Source organism: Drosophila ananassae, chromosome XR (genome assembly GCF_017639315.1).
Source record: "Drosophila ananassae strain 14024-0371.13 chromosome XR, ASM1763931v2, whole genome shotgun sequence".
Classification (NCBI taxonomy): Eukaryota; Metazoa; Arthropoda; class Insecta; order Diptera; family Drosophilidae; genus Drosophila; species Drosophila ananassae.
In genome coordinates this window covers 827,663-846,182 of record NC_057932.1, presented here as the reverse complement: position 1 = coordinate 846,182, position 18,520 = coordinate 827,663, and the positions used below count along the sequence as shown (strand labels likewise).

At 36.9% G+C, this 18,520-nt stretch overlaps 2 protein-coding genes across 5 annotated transcripts; one reads left to right on the top strand and one right to left on the bottom strand.

The window, feature by feature from the left end:
• Positions 1-5,065: 5,065 nt before the first annotated feature.
• Positions 5,066-6,164, top strand: LOC116656469 (odorant receptor 13a). The gene is made up of 4 exons (XM_032456130.2): positions 5,066-5,155; positions 5,212-5,391; positions 5,446-5,940; positions 5,997-6,164. Exons 1-3 carry the CDS (start codon positions 5,147-5,149, stop codon positions 5,509-5,511), a joined length of 255 nt encoding a protein of 84 aa, XP_032312021.1. The 5' UTR covers positions 5,066-5,146; the 3' UTR covers positions 5,512-5,940; positions 5,997-6,164.
• Positions 6,165-10,571: 4,407 nt separating this feature from the next.
• LOC26514264 lies at positions 10,572-15,280 on the bottom strand. 4 transcript variants are annotated; one of them, XR_006507729.1, is made up of 3 exons: positions 14,239-15,188; positions 14,105-14,186; positions 10,572-10,968 (listed from the first exon to the last, which is right to left on the bottom strand). XR_006507729.1 is itself a non-coding variant. In XM_014904623.3 (2 exons), the coding sequence occupies exons 1-2, from the start codon at positions 14,856-14,858 to the stop codon at positions 10,635-10,637; spliced, it is 909 nt and encodes a 302-aa protein (XP_014760109.1). In that variant the 5' UTR covers positions 14,859-15,189; the 3' UTR covers positions 10,572-10,634. The 4 variants fall into 4 exon arrangements, 2 of the variants coding, with proteins under 2 accessions (XP_014760109.1, XP_014760108.1); XM_014904623.3 differs by lacking the exon at positions 14,105-14,186 and having other exon boundaries at positions 14,284-15,189; XM_014904622.3 differs by lacking the exon at positions 14,105-14,186 and having other exon boundaries at positions 14,306-15,188.
• Between the last annotated feature and the right edge of the window lie 3,240 nt (positions 15,281-18,520).

Below are 18,520 nucleotides of genomic sequence, written 5' to 3'. Positions count from 1 at the left end.
TTTCTCGTAAGATGATGTCGACCGTAGCGCACCACTGCGTGGCATCCACACCAGCAAGGTCCGGATTATATTTCGGCAGGCAAATCTCGCTAGTCGGTTGCAACTCACTCGCCGGCATCTGTAGCCTCTTAACCAGTTCCAGAAAGTTCCGATTTTGTTGTTCTAACAGAGCGAATACGTCTCTAGAAGTAGTTTGGTTAGGGCCGTATCCCACTTCTGATGTCGGATAAGTTAAGCCTTCTCCTCGCGGGGTCTCGGGATTTCTTTGTTCGTTCCCCTGGTGGTGTTCCATGCCATGTTCTGGCTGATGCAGCGAGTCCTCGTTGCCTTTGTTGCTCATCTTTTGTCAAATAATGTTAGCAGTAAAGTCCACACGTCTAGCTCAATACGAAGCAGAGATGAAAAAGAAGGAAGGACCAGATCTAGCAACACAACGAAGCCACACACGGCCTTAGTTCGCAAACTAAGTCCTCATCATACCAGGACTGATATATTCCTACTCGACCAATGGTCACACCTTAAAGTCTAATGTCTAACGAGACACTGAATTACCTCCTCTCCGACATATATATATTATATATTTAAACGATAATTTAACTAAATGGGGACTTAACAATCACTAAAATGGCATTAAAGGGGCCGTGGGAGACATTGCAGTGCGGAAGAGAGGAAGCTCATTCGACGACTCCAAGACGAAGGAAAAACAAATAAATCGATTGCTGTTTTAATAAAACGACCTCCGAATTTTGTAACCAATGCGTTAAAACCGAAAAAAGTAGGTGAAACTCGGGGAGCATCCAGAAAAACATCATCTAGGGCCGATGATCGCATGGTTCAGTTGGTTAAACGAGACCCGTTCAAGTCTTCCAGGACGATTTCCAACGAAATTGGAAATATTATGTCATCACGGACCGTTCAGCGACGTTTGGCAATGGCAAACCTACCAGGTAGGATTGCCCGCAAAGTTCCTCTGCTTCGGCCGAAAAATAAAAAGATGAGAAAACAATTTGCTCTAGATCGTAAAGCCTGGTCAGGACCGGAGGGTGAGAAAAAATGGCATAACATTCTCTGGAGTGACGAAACCAAAATAAATTTATTTGGAAATGATGCTAAAAGGAATTTTCACCGTCCGAAAGGCAAAGAATTTGATCCCAAGTACACCTGTAAGACTGTCAAACATGGAGGTGGTAGCCTAATGGTATGGGGCTGCTTTTCATGGAATGGTGTTGGTCCGATTCATCGCATTGATGGAATAATGGACAAATTCGTGTACAGAGACTTATTGGAGACAGTGATGCTGCCATATGCTGAGGATAATATGCCAATTTTATGGAAGTTCCAGCAGGATTACGACCCAAAACACGCCTCTCTACTAGACAGGGAGTGGTTTCGTGAGCAAAATGGCCGAGTCAATCCCCTGACCTTAATCCCATCGAAAATCTCTGGGGTGAACCCAAAAGAGAGGTAGGAAAGTCTCGCAAGCTGATATCATCCATTTCCAAGACGAATGGAGAAAGTTCTCAAAAATAATGGCGAGTATACCGGCTACTAACTGCTACATACTCAACTTAATGTACAACAAGAAAGGAAAGCTAACTTCGGGCGGAGCCGAAGTTGATATACCCTTGCAGTTCAGTCGCAGTCCGCTAGGTGGCGCCACGCATCTTATATTATTAGATATATAGAGGATCGTATATAGTCGGCTGATCCTTATGAAATTTGGCAAATCAGATTATTTTGTCTAAAATAGAATCTGTACCAAGTCCCATCTTTCTAACTTAAAAAACACCAAAGTTATGCCAATTCCGATCGTTGTATGACAGCTATAGGATATAGTCGGCCGATCCTTATGAAATTTTGTACATAAGATATGTTGGTCAAATATAACATATGTGGAAAGTCCCAACCCTCTATCTTAAAAAACAACGAAGTTATGGCATTTCCGATCAATCAGTTATATGGCAGCTATAGGATATAGTCGACCGATCCCGGCCGTTCCGACTTATATACTACCTGCAAAGGAAAGAAGGATGTAAAGTTTCAACTCGATAGCTCCAAAACTGAGAGACTAGTTTGCGTAGAAACCGACAGACAGACAGACAGACAGACGGACAGACGGACAGACGGACATGCTCATATCAACTCAGGAGGTGATCCTGATCAAGAATATATATACTTTATAGGGTCGGAGATGTCTCCTTCACTGCGTTGCACACTTTTGACCAAAATTATAATACCCTCTGCAAGGGTATAAAAATATCAAAAATAGTGAAATATTTATTTAGTTTAAACGTTTAGTTCCTTACACCTATTATTGTGTCCAGCCAAAAATGTCCAATTTGGGAAAAAATCTACTTCTGTTGTTAATGAAAAGGTTTATAATGAAAAGGTTATAGTTTCTTTTTTTTTTTTTAAGACAATTAATATAAGTTTAAAAAAAAACATTGTTTTGAGCTGATTGGAGAAAGCATGCCTTAGAAATAAAAAGTTAAAAATGAAAAAAAAAAAAAAAACCTATAATTTTGTCCATGAGTGTATATCCATCCTTATAGCTTTAAAAACGCCGAAGTTATGCCAATTACGATCGTTCAGTTATATGGCAGCTATATCATATAGCAGTCTGATCCTTATGGAATTTTGCAAATCTGATTACTTTACCCAAAATGGAATCTATACCAAGTCCCATCTTATTTTAAAAACACCAAAGTTATGCCAATTTCGATCGTTCCATGACAGTTATAGGATATAGTCAGCCGATCCTTTTGAAATTTTGTACATAAGTTATTTTTGCCAAATATAATGTGAAAGTCCCAACCCTCTAACATCAAAGTGATGGGATTTTCGATTAATCAGTTATATGGCAGCTATAGGATATTCAACTCGTTTCAACTCGAAAGTTGAGAGACTAGTTTGCGTATAAACAGACAGACCGGCAATATAAGCGGGAGTTTGAATTCCTTAATAAATTTCTATACAACCAATATATTACTGATGTTGAAGCGAGCCTCATATCCAACCCTAAAGCGTTTTGGCGGTTTGTGAATGGGAAAAAATCATCCTCTGATATACCTTCTGCCATGTCTTATGGTGGTCTGGCAGCTAACTCCGATAAGGGCATTTCTGAGCTTTTTGCGAAATATTTTGCCTCAAACCTTGAGCCGAAGGTCTCTTGGGATGAGCGGGAGGTACTTCAAAAAATTTTGCCTTTTCTTGAGGTTGGATGCTTGGACATTCTAGATTGTGACATTGTTGAGGCCTCTAGTCATTTTAATGAGTCGCATACACCTGATTTAGATGGTATCTCCCCATTCTTCATTAGGAAGTGTATTGCATCCTTAACCACACCTCTGCAACTTCTGTTCACTTTATCATTATCTTCGGGTAAGTTTGCTTCTCGATGGAAAATAACCTCGATCTCGCCCATTCATAAAGGTGGCAGCCGGGCAGACGTCACTAACTATAGGCCTATCGCCAAGATATGTAATATTGCCAAGTTACTTGAGCGTATTGTCACCAAAAAGCTAACTTTTTTGATTCGTAACTTTATTTCTTACAATCAACATGGATTCCTGCCTGGGCGATCCACCACAACCAACTTAGTGGTTTTCTCTAAGCATTGCCTGGAAGCCTTTGAACGCCGATGTCAGGTTGATGCCGTTTATACGGACTTCTCTAAAGCCTTTGATAAAGTTTGCCATGCAGCCCTACTTGCTAAATTGTTCAGATTAGGTGTTCACTCCTCCATGTTAAGTTGGTTGGAGTCTTATTTGGCAGACCGACCATGCCACGTTCCCATTGGTGATGCCACCTCGAGTCCCTTTATTGCCTCATCTGGCCTCCCGCAAGGTAGTTCTTTGGGGCCGCTCCTATTCATCATTTTCATCAACGACATCTCCTCTTGCTTTCTTTATTCGGACTTTTTGTTATACGCGGATGACCTTAAAGTGTTTAAGGCCATTAGCTGCATTAGGGATAGCTATCTACTGCAGGATGATTTGCGCCGAGTCTCTTCTTGGTGCGCCCTCAATCTCCTTCCTCTAAATTTAGCTAAATGTCATTTCATTCGTTACAGTAAGAGGGCGCTAGACTTATGTACCTCCTATGCAATTGGCAACCATGACCTGCAGCTCAAGGAGGAGGTGGTTGATCTTGGCGTCCTTTTCGACTCAAATTTTAAATTTTCCAGCCATTTAGACTTTATAATGCCTAAGGCGTATGCCATGTTGGGTTTTGTGAAGCGGCACACAGACCAATTCAAGAGCCCGTACGCGAAGCTTAGTGTTTACGCCGCATTCGTCCGGTCGAGGCTGGAATATGCCTCTATTATTTGGAGCCCCGCAAATAAAATAAGTTCAAATAGAGTTGAGCGGTTGCAGAAAAAATTTTTAAAATTTGCACTTCTCCCTTTAAGGTTTGTGGATCCTCTACCCTCATATCACAGCCGGTGCCTTCTCCTCCACATATGTACACTTGAGGATCGGCGCACTGTGGCAGCTTTAACTTTCATTAATAACTTAGTAATTAGCAGCATTGATTGCCCCATGTTATTGGAGCTTATAAACTTTAATGTGCCCCAGAGGGATCTTCGCTCGTTTGCTCCCTTTCGGATTGCTTGTCGTAGGGCCAATTACCTTTTGAATGAGCCTATTGATAGAGCATTATCATTTTTTAATACTTTGCCGCCTAGCCTCCGAACTAAGTGGGGCTCAGATAAACAAGCGTTTAGGGTCTCATTGGTTAGGCATTTCTTAAGTAGTATGTAAGATAGATTGTATAGTAGCCATGTAAGATTAAAATAATCAATGGCGAAAGAGAGAAATAAATAAATATAAAAGACAGACGGACATGCTTATATCGACTCAAGAGGTGATCCTGATTAAGAATATATATACTTTATAGGGTCGGAGATGTTTCCTTCACTGTGTTGCACACTTTTGACCAAAATTATAATACCCTCTGCAAGGGTATAAAAATATGTAAACATACAATATACAAAAATATGTAAACACTTAATTTTTTTTAAATGATATTTTGAATTTTTATGCAGGGTAAAAACATATTTATTGGCAATTATATAAAATTTTTAGTGTATATATTTTCGGCAATTGCACAATTATATATACTTTGCGAGAATGGAGACACTTTGATGAGTCATGTAAGTAATAATAGTTAAATATTTTTCATTTATTAATATAGTTAATTTAAAAAAAGTCTTCTTTAACAGCGCAGTGCCTCTATAGTTGTAACTGGGAAAGCTCAAATTTGTATTTAAAAAAATATAATTATACAAATTTTCAGAAGCACATTAGCCTAATGATTCATTGCAGTCAGAAGCCAGTAAAAATAACAGCATTTAAATTTTCAACTCTGTCATTACAAAGTTTTAGTGCGGTATGTATGATTATATCCATAAATAATATATTCAACTGACAAAATATTCCTTAGATCTTAAGTACTTCAATATCGTATTTTACTTTGTTGAGGTCGTTGTACAATGATGCCAAAAAATAATTGCATTTAAAAAGTTTAACAATATCGACGTTTTGGCTTTTAAATTTATTTTAAAAAAATTAATAATGTAGAACCAAAGTACTGCTTTGGTTATTCCATGATAGGAAACCGAAGCATATCCAACCTATAATCAGTTATGGACATGTTAGTACCACCTTTTTCAAGCGTTATATTCAATCGAAAATTGACAATGTCTTCATCGATTCGTCCATGGTTACCATCTCATCTTGATATAAATATAACTTAAAGCTACACCGGCAGAGGTTTAGGCAGCGCCATCACAATCAGAATCATCTTACGCGGTCTTATCCCATTGCAACAGCTTTGGAGCCGCAGAAGGTCATCCATGAAATATCAAGGTCAACCAGCGAGTTGGGTATCCCCGAGGACGACAATAGACTTAAAGAGGGAGTAGTTAACATAAAACACGTAAATATAAAATGAAATAAAAACAATTCTTGAGTAAATAAAATGGTATCCCGTAGACTGACGAAGCATATGCGCAGTTATGGGCTTTTCCCATTACCATTAAATGTATCTGATCACCTGATTCTTGCACTTAATGCGGGATCAGCCATTTCCGCAGTCGAGAAGATGTAAAATATTCTTTAGAATTAAGTTCTGTTTGATCTAATAAACGAACACTTGCCTCAAATCCCTAACTCCGGCGAATGCCATCAATATATTTTTTTCTGGGGGTAGGGAGTGGAGCGATCCCTAGAGGGATCCGGTGCCACATGTAGCAACAGTAATAGTCCAGGACCAAGTAGGATCAAGAAGGGTAGAAAAGGGAACCCGCAAACGGGAATTGTGGGGAGATTAAATCTCCCACACGCCACGACAGGTGGCAATAGCGGGAAACAACGAGGGGCAGCCAAGAAAGAAGAGACGGTGTGGAACGTAACGGTTCCGGACGGCCTAGCGTGGCTGTGTTTATAAAGTGCGGAAGAAAAGAAATTCGTTTGGAATATAGACTGCATGAGGGGCACTCATGCATAAAATTTTTTTTTTTAAATTTAAAATTTTGTTTTACTTTTATTTTATTTAAACTTTAATTAACATATTTCATAAATAAACTTTATCTAAAAAAGGCCAGAATGTTATTCGGAATCATCGGAATCATCAGAGAGAGGCATATCCAAATGTTTTATTAGATTTGCTTCTAACATCTCTTAACATCATCATCAATAATAATTTTTTTTTGTAAAGAAAAAAGCAGACCCATTTGACAATGACGTTATCAAGGGGTCGGAAGAAACTAATAAGGCATTTAACACATCTTCCATGGTATTTTTCCTGCAATTTTTCATTGTATTGCTCTCTCATCCGTTTCGGAAGTTCTTGTTCCTGGCTTCAAGAGCTTCCTCGGATCAATTGGAAGGCAAAAATGGCTTATAATATCTGCTCCATGAATTAAAATTCTGGGAACAGAAGATGGCATATAAGACCAGGGATATGACTTTACAAAGAATTCGGCAGTTTCCAATGCGTAAGACCGGAATGCATCCGAATTTATTTCGTGGCAGGATGCTAGTGTTCGTAAGACTACACTGAATCGATGTATTAAATTATAGCTTACTCCTGTTATACGAGCAGCCAAATTTGGTTGTTCGAAAAATCTTGCAGTGTTTCCGTTATTCGTACTACCAGCAGTAGCAATTGGTATATCTACCAGCAAATGCATCTATTCCCTCAGCTTCTGCTGAATAATTCTTTTATTTTCATCGACAACATCTTTGTCAACACCACGAGCTTGCCACTTTTGAATCGGAATTCTATATGCAATGTGCAAAACACACTCGAAAAACCTAATCCAGGCGTGAAGAGTTGACCCATATTCAAAGAGGTTTTCATTAATAGACAAGCTCTTCACCAAATTCAGTTCGTTCATATTCTTAGGAGTTGCCTTATATATTCCGCATGTTTGCGAAGAAGATTCCGATATGACATTGAACGTTTTGCCATCAAACATGGTCATATGGAATTGGTGATCAATTCTAAAGCCACTCAATAATGTTGGTAAAATATTTGAAATTTGGAAAATATTTAAAATATTTGAAATATCTTCACTTTCTCTACGAATTAACTCTGCCGATTCTTTCTCGCAAAGTATCTTAATGGGTCGACAATATCGAGTAGATGAAGGTGTATTGTTTTTCAATAAAAGTTTCAGTTCTTTCGGCACTGTCAATGGCACTATACAAATTGAAAATATATATTGATCTATCATGTTTCCATCAAAGTCATCAAAATTTTTTAAATGGCCGCTGCTGCCATCACAGCCCCATTTGTATGTAACAATTAATTGGATGTCATTATTGTTTTCAATATGGGTTGTATAACTTTCTGGGTGTGCTTCAATAATCCTAGCAATCGTATGGTCCACTAAGCTTTGTAGTGCTACTTCGGCGAAATGATCAGTGACCGGGATGACACCGGGATAGCATTTTTTTCATAACATAACATGGATATATATCAGCGTTTTGTCCTTTGGCAGCTCTTTTTGACAAATTCCATGTGTACTTGGTATGTCCAACATCTACAAATAGGGCCAGTGCTTTTTCATCAGAGAATTTTGTCGGTTGACGCTGTGGGGTAGCCAAGGTTTTCATTATATTTCCGGTAAGCTCTTCGCATCTGATGGGATATCTTTAGTAAGGTCTGACAATTTGTTGACTTGCGTTTTTTTACAACAATCCGCCAAATCTTTTTGTGGACGACCAACATTTTTTAAGCATGAAATTTCTATTAATACCAGCGGCGTATCTAGCCATTCTTCGTTTTTAGTTTCGAAGAAATCCTTATTTCTTCCACAGTCTTTTTTACCAATCTCGCTCTGCTCTTCCAGAGTAAATGTAATGTTTTTCAAAACAGTACCAAATACAAAGTTTTCCATGGCAGCAAACTTCTTCGTTGGGATGACTTCTAAGTGCCATACCAAAAAAAGCACCCTTTTTGCTAGTGACATTGTTCCTAAAAAGTACCATAGTTTGAAGGCTAGCAAGTAATAGCAGTTGATATTACACATTTTGGACGGCACTGATTCACACATTCGGCTTAAAAAAAGGGTTAGACTGAATCCACTTGAATCCGGTAAGTTCTACTCCACGAAAAACAGGTGTACGCTAATCCGGGCTAGTTGTAAATACACTGAATTACCACTACGTTTTATGAGCTACACATTTATAGACCGGTCACAAACATTGACTTTTTTTGTAATACATACCTTGAAGATAATAAAAAGCCAAACTTTTAACAAATTCACTAAAAATTGTAAATTTCCGAGGATCTCAAATTCAATGCGCGCAAAGAGAAAAAAATGTGTAAAGCTCTTTGCAAAATCTTATGGTGTGTTTGACCGCTCACAGCTGATGATCAGCTGATCGTAGAGCTTCTAAAAAGCTTTTAAAAATTTAATCAAAGCATTTGCTATCGATATGTGAAAAAATATTAACGTTTTTTTAAATTTGAAAATTTGAATTAAATTCCGCTAGCGAGACCAAATCGCCCACTGTGAGTCAGCGAGGATTCGACGGAGGAGTCAACTCACGTGAGATTTACACTCAACATACACTCATTGTATGTAAGATAGAAATAAACACGGATATTGTAAAACGAAGCTCTCTGTGTTATTTCTGGGCTCGGGCAGTCACGTCGAATCCACAAATTCTGTGGAGCGATCCACAAACTCTGTGAGCTAGCCGCGGCATTTGTTGCGAGCGTTAACAAGCAAAACAGTACGTTACACAAACTACGTAATCGCATTCGAGGCTAGAAATAATGCAGCTTCAATATGGAGAGAAAAAGCTCGGTGTCCAAGCAAAGGGATTGTTGACAATATGCACTAGTTGCAAAGTGGGTCGACGAGATGTTGGCGTGGATTTGAGAAAAAGTTCACCCAGAGGATCAAGCCGAGATAAAGAGCGGTGAGTGAAATAAGCTTTTAAAACAATATATTAGAGGTGGAAAAAACATCGATGTTATCGATGTTGCCAAAAATATTTAAAGCATCGATGGTGTTCTGGAAACATCGATTATCGTCACTTGCAACCGAGAAACAGAAAACAAATTTTAACAAATTTTCAAATGTAAGCAGATAAACAAATGCCCAGATTCCATGGAAACTTTGAAAAGCATTGCAAAGCAATACTTTTGCGTTCCAGCATCTTCCACGGCGTCTGAGAGGATCTTCAGCAAAGCTGGCAAAGTCGTTAGTGAGCGCAGGAGCTCTCTTAAACCAAAAATTGTTAACATATTGTTATTTTTGAACAAAAACAGCTTCCTTTATAATCTCAATTAAATAAGTTAAATTTAAACGACAAAAAATATTCGTTTTTTTCGATAATCGATTATAACCGATGTTTTCATCCCAAAACATCGACAACATCGATTGTGGCCAACATCGATGTTTTTCCAGCTCTACAATATATATAGTTTTAGTTAAAGCCATATGCTTTTTATATTTTATCCAACTTCCGCCACGCTTACTAGAGTGACCATCCTTCGATAACATTATAATACTTTATATCTATGAAACTATAAAAATACTTAATTTATACTATTATTACACGCTTTTCTTTTTTTTTAGTTTTAGTTAACTCAATTCCATCCGTATCTTTTCTTCCAGATCGCGAAACTTGTGTTTGGGTTCCTATTTTAGTCTCGTCCTCTGAACTGGAGCTTCCAGCTGTTTCATAATTAGATACATCACCTCCGTCCTCATTGACAATAGTGTTTTCAATTACGTCTACAATTTCGTCTTCATTTTCAATTTCTTCACAATTCAATTCATTTTCAATACTTTCATTAATAATATTCTCAGTCTCACTTAATTTAACACCATTTTCTTGTTGTCTTAAATTACTATAAGTTTTTGGAATCTCTTTGTTTTCACTTAAGTTTGTACTTATAAAATCATGAAAATAGTCAATATCTTCACAGGCGTTTCCTCCACTTATTTTATTCATAAGTCTTTTATTTCTTCTAAAATGGCTATTAAAATCATCCCTTATGATATAAGACCTTTCGTTTACTCTTTTTTTGACTACTCCTTTAACCCATTCATTTTTTTTTTCTAAATTGAACCCTATCACCTTTAATAAATGGACTTGAGTGCAGGCTTCTTAAGTGCATGTCGTAATATTTTTTTGTTTCCTTTTTTTTTCGATAAACTTCCGTGAGATTATTTCTTCATTAATTTTATTTCCATATAATGCAGTCTTTATTGGTAATATGGTCTTGCACATTCTTCCAAAGAATAATTCGCATGGTGCTGGATCTAAATTTGCTACTGGGGTAGCGTTGTATTCAAGGATCCTATATATATAATCATTTACTTGTGAGCAACGTTTTAGGATATTTTTTGCTATTGTCACTTCTTTTTCTGCCAATCCATTGCTCTGAGGATAATTAGGGCTTGAAAACTGGAGCGCTGCATTAAACTCATTGGCAAAAGATCTGAAAATAAAGGAATTAAATGGACTGTTGTCACACTTTAATTTTGATGGGTAACAATATTTATTAAAATTCTTTTTGAGTTCTTCAATAATGTGTGAAACCGATTTTCTCTTAAGCTGAATAACAATACAAAAATTAGAGTATGCGTCAAAAATCGAAAGCAAATCTTTTCCACCGTAATGAAAGATGTCCATTCCTACCATGTGGAAAGGGTATTCTGGTGTTTCGCCTTTTACCATGGGTTCCTTCGGATTTTTCCTACTAAACTTCTCACAATCTTTGCAAGCGAATATAAACTCTTTTATCTGGGAATTCATATTTGGCCAATAATTCAGTTTACGTGCTCTAGCTTATGTTTTCTTTATGCCTAAGTGAGGGTCGTGTACCTGTTTTAAGATCTGCTTTTGCAATTTAGATTTCAAAGTGCAATTCTGATTTATGTTTATAGAACTCCTGACAAAACTTATCTAACTTATGAAAAGATGGCCATCCTTTTTCTACGAACTCGACAATCTTCTGATAATTCTCGGCATTTGCTTAAATTCTGCGATAACAATTGTAGTTTTCTTCCGATAAGTATGCTGCTCGGGTCACTGGGTGAATCACTGTGGCTAAGCCTTGAATTTCTACTTCATCCGGTAGTTGCGCTCGTGAAAGACAGTCAGCTACTAACATATCTTTCCCTGGTGTGTATTTAATGGACATATTAGGATATTTCAGTAGATATAGAAGTATCCGTTGCAGCCTCATCGTTACTGAATCGATTTCCCGTTTTAGAAGAACTTCCAAAGGCTTGTGATCACTTTGTACTAAAAATTCTCGACCGTAAATATAATAATGAAACCTTTCGCAGGCAAAAACAATGGCTAGTAGCTCTTTTTCTATTTGAGCCCATTTTTGCTCAGTTTTTGTAAGAGTTCGCGAGGCAAAACTAACTGGGTGTCCGTTCTGTAGGATAACACATCCAAGACCATCTTTTGAAGCATCCGTTTGAGTAGCAATAGGCTTAGTTTTATCATACACTGCCAACACTGGGTCACTAGTTATAGTTTTAAGTAAACCATTAAGTTCGTTTTGATGTTCTGTGGTCTATTCAAAAGGATTGTCAAGTCTGGTAAGATTCCTAAGCTTTGCGGTTCTTGAGGACAAGTCCGCGATAAACTTAGATAAATACTTATACAGTCCAAGAATGCGTAACACTCCAGCTTGGTCGCTTGGTGTTTTTTTCTTTCAATTGCTTACAAATGCTTTCTTTGTGGTTTAATTGTTCCTCCGGAGAGGACGTGACCCATAAACTCAATTTCCGCTCTCCTATATTGAACCTTGTCAGGGTTGAAACGTTTACCATTTAGTTCTGCGCGTTTTAAAACTTTCAAAAGTGTTTTCATGTTCTTTATAACTTTCTCCTAAAATTCCTATGGCATCAAAGACATATATATGGCATATATATGGCCTATGGCATATATAATGACATATTCCGTTGAAACATTTCACTAGCACTATTAATTCCAAAAGGGACTCGATTGAATTTGAATCTACCAAACGGAGTCATAAAAGTTGTTAGGTCAGAGCTGGCTTCTTCTAATTCCATTTGCCAATACCCATGGGAAAGGTCTAGAACTGTAAAAACTTTCTTACGGGATAGCTGTGCCATAAAATCTTCTATGTTGGTATTAAGTAATGTTCTTGTTTAATTGCATTATTCAGTGGCTTGGGGTTTAAATAAAGTCTTAGTTTCCCATGGGATTTTTCTACTACTTGCAGGTTATTTACCCAACTGGTAGGATATGTCACAGGGGATATAATTTTTTCTTGTACCATATTATTCAGTTCTTTTTTTCAATTCTCCCAGTAAGCTTTGGAGAAACCTCTTTTTATAATGCAGAACCGGCTTTGAATCACTCCTCAAGACAATTGATTGCTTATTTGGCAGTTTACCAAGTCCTTGAAATAACAGTTTACATTTTTCTACAAACTCCCACTTTTCTACAAACACCATAGAAGAAAATAACGCTGCAGAGGATCGATTTGGAGAAAATTTAATGGAGGTTATATAAAACTCACCCCCCTGCACGAGGTTTCCATGAGGCTTGGAATCAACCCCCCCTTTCCTCCCGCCTAAACGTTACAACTCTCGAGGATTGGAGTCTGCTCTCTACCATGCTGCGGCCATAGATCTGTTATTCCACCAAGATAAGAATCTGTAACGAAAATCGCTAACTTGTAAAGCACACAGTTTGGTTTGCCAAACTAGCTCTGCCACTGTAGAAAATGTAAAATGGCATAGCATTTTGAATCATTATTGTTAATTTCTATTACTTTTAAGTTTTCTAAAAATTTTGCATTCGTGAATTAATCATGTACCGCATCCCTTAATATTTACATATATATATACCTTATTATGTAGTAAGACTTTGATTTAGAATATATAAATAGCTGCATCGGAAGTCGACAGGCCTTCTGACCTCGAGGGACGAGCTGTAAGAACGGCATAGCCGCAACACTTTGAAGAATATGTCTAAGAATGAAAGATAAACAAGATATATGTATATGAATATTCAGGATGGAGTAAAGTCGCTTCAGTTAAGTAAAGTGAATTATATTTCTTAATTTCGTAAATTCAAAACAACGTAAATTCTTAAATTGATCGCTGTAAGGCTTTTGCTTTGAATTAATAATATTGAGTTAGGATTAGAATGTTATTATATTAGGAATAATGAACAAAACGCTGAAATGCCCATGTCGAATATATTGAAGTAATGAAGATAAAATGAATCGCGTCTAAATATTTCAGTGGGGTTTCCAGAGACAAGCTAACAAGCTATAACACCTGAGTTCTTCAAGCTGGTATTCTCATTCCTATTCCCCCACAACTTTGGCCACCCCCCTTATTTAGCACTGCCGAAGACTTCTTTTATTTGGTAACCCTGATTTGGGGAAGCACAAGAACTCTCCCTCTGGCCCTGAGCTAGGCCGGCAACAGACAGTGCGTGCTCCCGATCAGAACCAGGACGTTACAAGCTATTGACTTTGACATTGTTATTATAAAAAACAGGAACTTTTCTTTCTTCATTTATAATTTTAGATTTTCTGCTATATTTATTGGGATGCAGTTGACCTCTGCTCCAGTATCTACCTTAAATTTAATATTTACTCCATTTATTCGAAAGGTTTTCGTCCACCGTTCACCACTTCGTCTGCATTCAGTTATTCTAAAGCTATTAGTTAAAACTTGATCATTTGCCTTCTTTTGAAAATTTTCATTTTTACCTGACTCTAGCCAATTAATTGAAGGAATTGAGGATTGTTTTTTACCCCGTTTTTTTCTGCTGCTTACAGTATCTCGCAAATTGTCCCAGTTTTTGACAACATGTCGCCTCCTTGCCGCGGCACTCGACCAGATGATTTGGGTTAAATATAGCTCCACAATTAAAGCATTTTCGAGCAACAGCATTGATGGTACTGCTCTCCAACAAAACACGTAGCCGATTTTGTATAATCGCGTTCTTTTCCGTAGCAGCTTCATAGGCTTTGCACTCGTTTAGTACATCCTCTAGCTTCTTATTTTTTGACTCTTGAACCTTTAGTTGTAGCCTTTTATCGTTTATGCCAATAATGGTACGATCCATTAGCATTCTTTCTTCGTACTTTTGGCCACAGGTACCCTCAAAATCGCATGACTGTATTTGCTTGCATAGTTGCATTTCGAATTCAATACAAGGCTGTCCATCTGCCTGTTTAATATTATTGAATTTATAGGTTTCCATTGTAGTATTTCGAAATGGAATACTACGTTTGTCGAATGCTGTCAGTACATCGTCCAGTGGGCGACCAACAGCTTGCACAGTTGATGATGAAGGGTCTGCTGACGTTGCTGCAGTTCCTAACATACTGTTTGTTGTCCATCGTTGGGAAACTTTGCTTTGTAGATTCCCGTTGCTTTAGAACCCGCCAACCACAAGAAAGTGGCTATCTTCATAGGCTCTGGATCCGCATCTTTTCCAGACCAGTCAACATGTGCATGTACATAAGCTTTGTTTCCACTTTGGCCATTCTTGTGCCAATATTGAGCAATCCAACTCTGATAGTGCTCGACACCATGTAATAAGCTTTTAAAACAATATATAACTAAAACTTAAAGACATGTGCTTTTTATATTTTTTTCCAACTTCCACCACGCTTACTAGTGTGACCATCCTTCGATAACATTATAATTCTAAATATCTATTAAACTATAAAGATGCTTAATTTATAATCACTGTGGACAGAAGTCCACGAGGTGACAACCTGCATGCCTTGGCGTGCGCGAGGAAACTCTATATATAGCCGAAGAATTACAAATTTTCTGTAGGCAACCGATCTAAATATACCAAACAAAAGGTATTTTTTCTATTAGATAATTTTTGTCGAAACATATTCCAAAAGTTATTTGGTTTGGGAGAAATCAGGGCGTCGGTTTGTCTGTTTGCACTATTTTTTTCTTAACAATCCTGAAAAAAATTGAAAACTGTTTGTTACTATCAAATGAAACTTTTTTTAATAAAAAAATTTATTTTCCAAAATTTGCTCGATTGATCCTTTTTATATTGCACGTGGAGATATCTTTTGAGATAAAGCAACTTTTGATATATCGCTCATATCTGGCAAAATCCGTTAACTCAAAATATAGTCCTGTGCAGCTACCCATTTTGTGCAGCCTCCTGTGAAGCTTGCATCCTGGAGTATATCTTTTCAGATTTTAGTTTATTTATTTAAAAATAAAATCCAAATTAAAAAGGGCTTAAAAAGTAAAACATAAACATTGAATAAACTAGGACTCGAGCCCAGGCCCTCCGTGTTAGGAACCACGACGCTGTCCACTCGGCCAACCTGGAACTTTTTTGCTTCAGGGCAAATTTTGATGTAATTCTGCTTTGTGTTTCAGTGTCTCATGTCTTAATGAGAAGACTCACAAGATTGGTACTTCAACCGACTCGGTCCGACATTTCTTTCAGAAGTTATTCAAGAAATGCGATTTGTACAGCTTTCCCAACATCCAAAAATATTGTTTAACTACTTACAATACATTCAATTAAATTTTTCCGAGTTTTCCTTAAATCTAAAATTCTACTACTGATTGATCTACTGATTACAATAAGAAAACAAGAAAGAAAAGCTAACTTCGGGCGGAGCCGAACTTGATATACCCTTGCAGTTTAGGTTGTGCCATTTCCAATCGTTCAGTCATATGGCCGCTATAGGATATAGTCGGCCGATCCTGATGCAATTTGGCAGAACAAATAAGCTTAAAAAGCAACAAAGTTATGCCAATTCCGATCGTTCTATAACAGATATATATAACAGTCATTTCGGATCAATCAGTTATATGTCAGCTATAGGATGTAGTCGACCGATCCCGGCCGTTCCGACTTATATACTGCCTGCAAACAAAGGAAGGATGTGTGCAAAGTTTCAACGCGGAAGCTGTGGGTGACCGAACCTATGTTTGTTCTGGACTTTCGTTCAGGGGAGCTTAAATGTTATAAAGCAGGGGAAAATATGGATGGAGATTTTTTGCGTTGGCCTGTGTAATTGCTCATATGGCAATAACAAAAATCTCCAATTTTTTTTTAGGATTGCCAAGAAAAAAATACACACAAACATACACACTGCAGTGTACACTGAAACTTGAAACTTCCAAGGGTATAAGGGTACTTCCTCTGCAAGGGTATAAAAATGTGTAAAGAGTATCTAAAAAGGTGCAAGGTCATTTTCCTCTTCTTCCCTTATTAATTTATTTATGTCTTCTGCATGTTTCTTTATTATACCAATGATTTCATTAAATTCTGAATTTTCTATTATATTTTCTTTTATATTAATTAATTTTATTTCTAACTCTTTTTTATCTTCTGTTAGTGTACTAAACAAATTTTTGTGAGCTGATCCTACATTATTTATTTAAATGCCAATGCTCTTTTATATTTCCTGTATTCAATAATAAATAGCCATTTTTTAAGTAATTGGGACAATACTAATTTGTTGAGCCGTTATTAATGGTAACGTTGTCCATGGTACTATTATTATCACTTTCAATATCAGAGTCAGAATTTTCAACATTTCTGGAATAACGAGAAAAATTGCGTTTTTTAAGTTTTTTAAATTTGTATTTGTGTTTCATTACTTTGTGACCCCTATTTATTTCCTGCCAGTTTTTCCCTTTTTTTTCTAATTTTTTCTGTTTTCTTAAATTTTCTTTGATCAATAAAATAATTGTCAATTACATATTTCTCACGGATATTTTTCCTTTCAGGGGTTTTTATACCCTTGCAGAGGGTATTATAATTTTGGTCAAAAGTGTGCAACGCAGTGAAGGAGACATCTCCGACCCTATAAAGTATATGTATTCTTGATCAGGATCACCTCCTGAGTCTATATGAGCATGTCCGTCTGTCCGTCTGTCTTTCTGTCCGTCTGTCTGTCGGTTTCTACGAAAACTAGTCTCTCAGTTTTAAAGCTATCGAGTTGAAACTTTGCACACATCCTTCTTTTCCTTGAAGGTAGTATATAAGCCGGGACGGCCGTGATCGATCGACTATATCCTATACCTGCCATATAACTGATTGATCGGAAATGCCATAACTTTGGTGTTTTTAAGTTAAAGGGTTGAGACTTTCCACACATGTTATATTTGACCAAAATATATTATATACAAAATTTCATAAGGTTCGGCCAACTATATCCTATAGCTGTCATAGAACGATCGGAATTGGCATAACTTTGGTGTATTTTAAGTTAGAAAGATGGGACTTGGTACAAATTCCATTTTGGGCAAAATAATCTGATTTGCAAATTTCATAGGGATCGGCCAACTATATCCTATAGCTGCCATATAACTGAACGATCGGAATTGGCATAACTGCAAGGGTATATCAACTTCGGCTCCGCCCGAAGTTAGCTTTCCTTTCTTGTTTTTTTTTATAGTTTATTATATAGTAAAAGTCTCATAAGGATAGGCCTCTCATCTGTTTGAGACAATTTGGTTTCCCACAACTACGAAATAATTTTGGATTTTAAATACATTTTTGGGAAAATTTTTAATTTAAATTTTTAAACTAACCGAATTCCAAAACCTTTTTAAATTAAAAATACGTATAACTTCAAAACCACTGAAGCAATCAAAAATTTCTTTACGTCTTTGGAAAGGTTTTTAATTAATCCACCAAAAAATAGATTTGCTGTTTATCCTTACAATTAAAGTATTGCTAACAGTGTGAATCGCCAGTCCAGGTATATCGCCAGGTATATATATACATATATATATATTCCATATATTATGCGTTCTATTTTAAATAATTGAAGATCAATATATACAAAAAAAACAACTGATATCATATAAAAAACCTCTTGACGAGGTAAAGTACCGTTGACGAATTTGCATGCGAAACCCAAAATATCTCATATCAATTTTAGTGACGAAAATATGCTATATAGGTGTAAAAAATAACATATAAAAATTATTCTTGTTCGGCACGTGCAAGAAAAACAAAAAAAAATCAGTCACGTGCCGAACAAG

What these genes read in the sequence shown, in the direction of transcription:
- LOC26514264 (XM_014904623.3), bottom strand. Translation starts at nt 14,858, where the DNA reads ATGTTAGGAACTGCAGCAACGTCAGCAGACCCTTCATCATCAACTGTG. An exon ending in AAGCAGCAGAAAAAAACGGG is followed by an intron (nt 10,969 to 14,283) that starts GTAAAAAACAAT and finishes CTTTATTTTCAG; the next exon opens with ATCTTTTGCCAATGAGTTTA.
- LOC116656469 (XM_032456130.2), top strand. An exon ending in CATTACAAAGTTTTAGTGCG is followed by an intron (nt 5,392 to 5,445) that starts GTATGTATGATT and finishes AATATTCCTTAG; the next exon opens with ATCTTAAGTACTTCAATATC.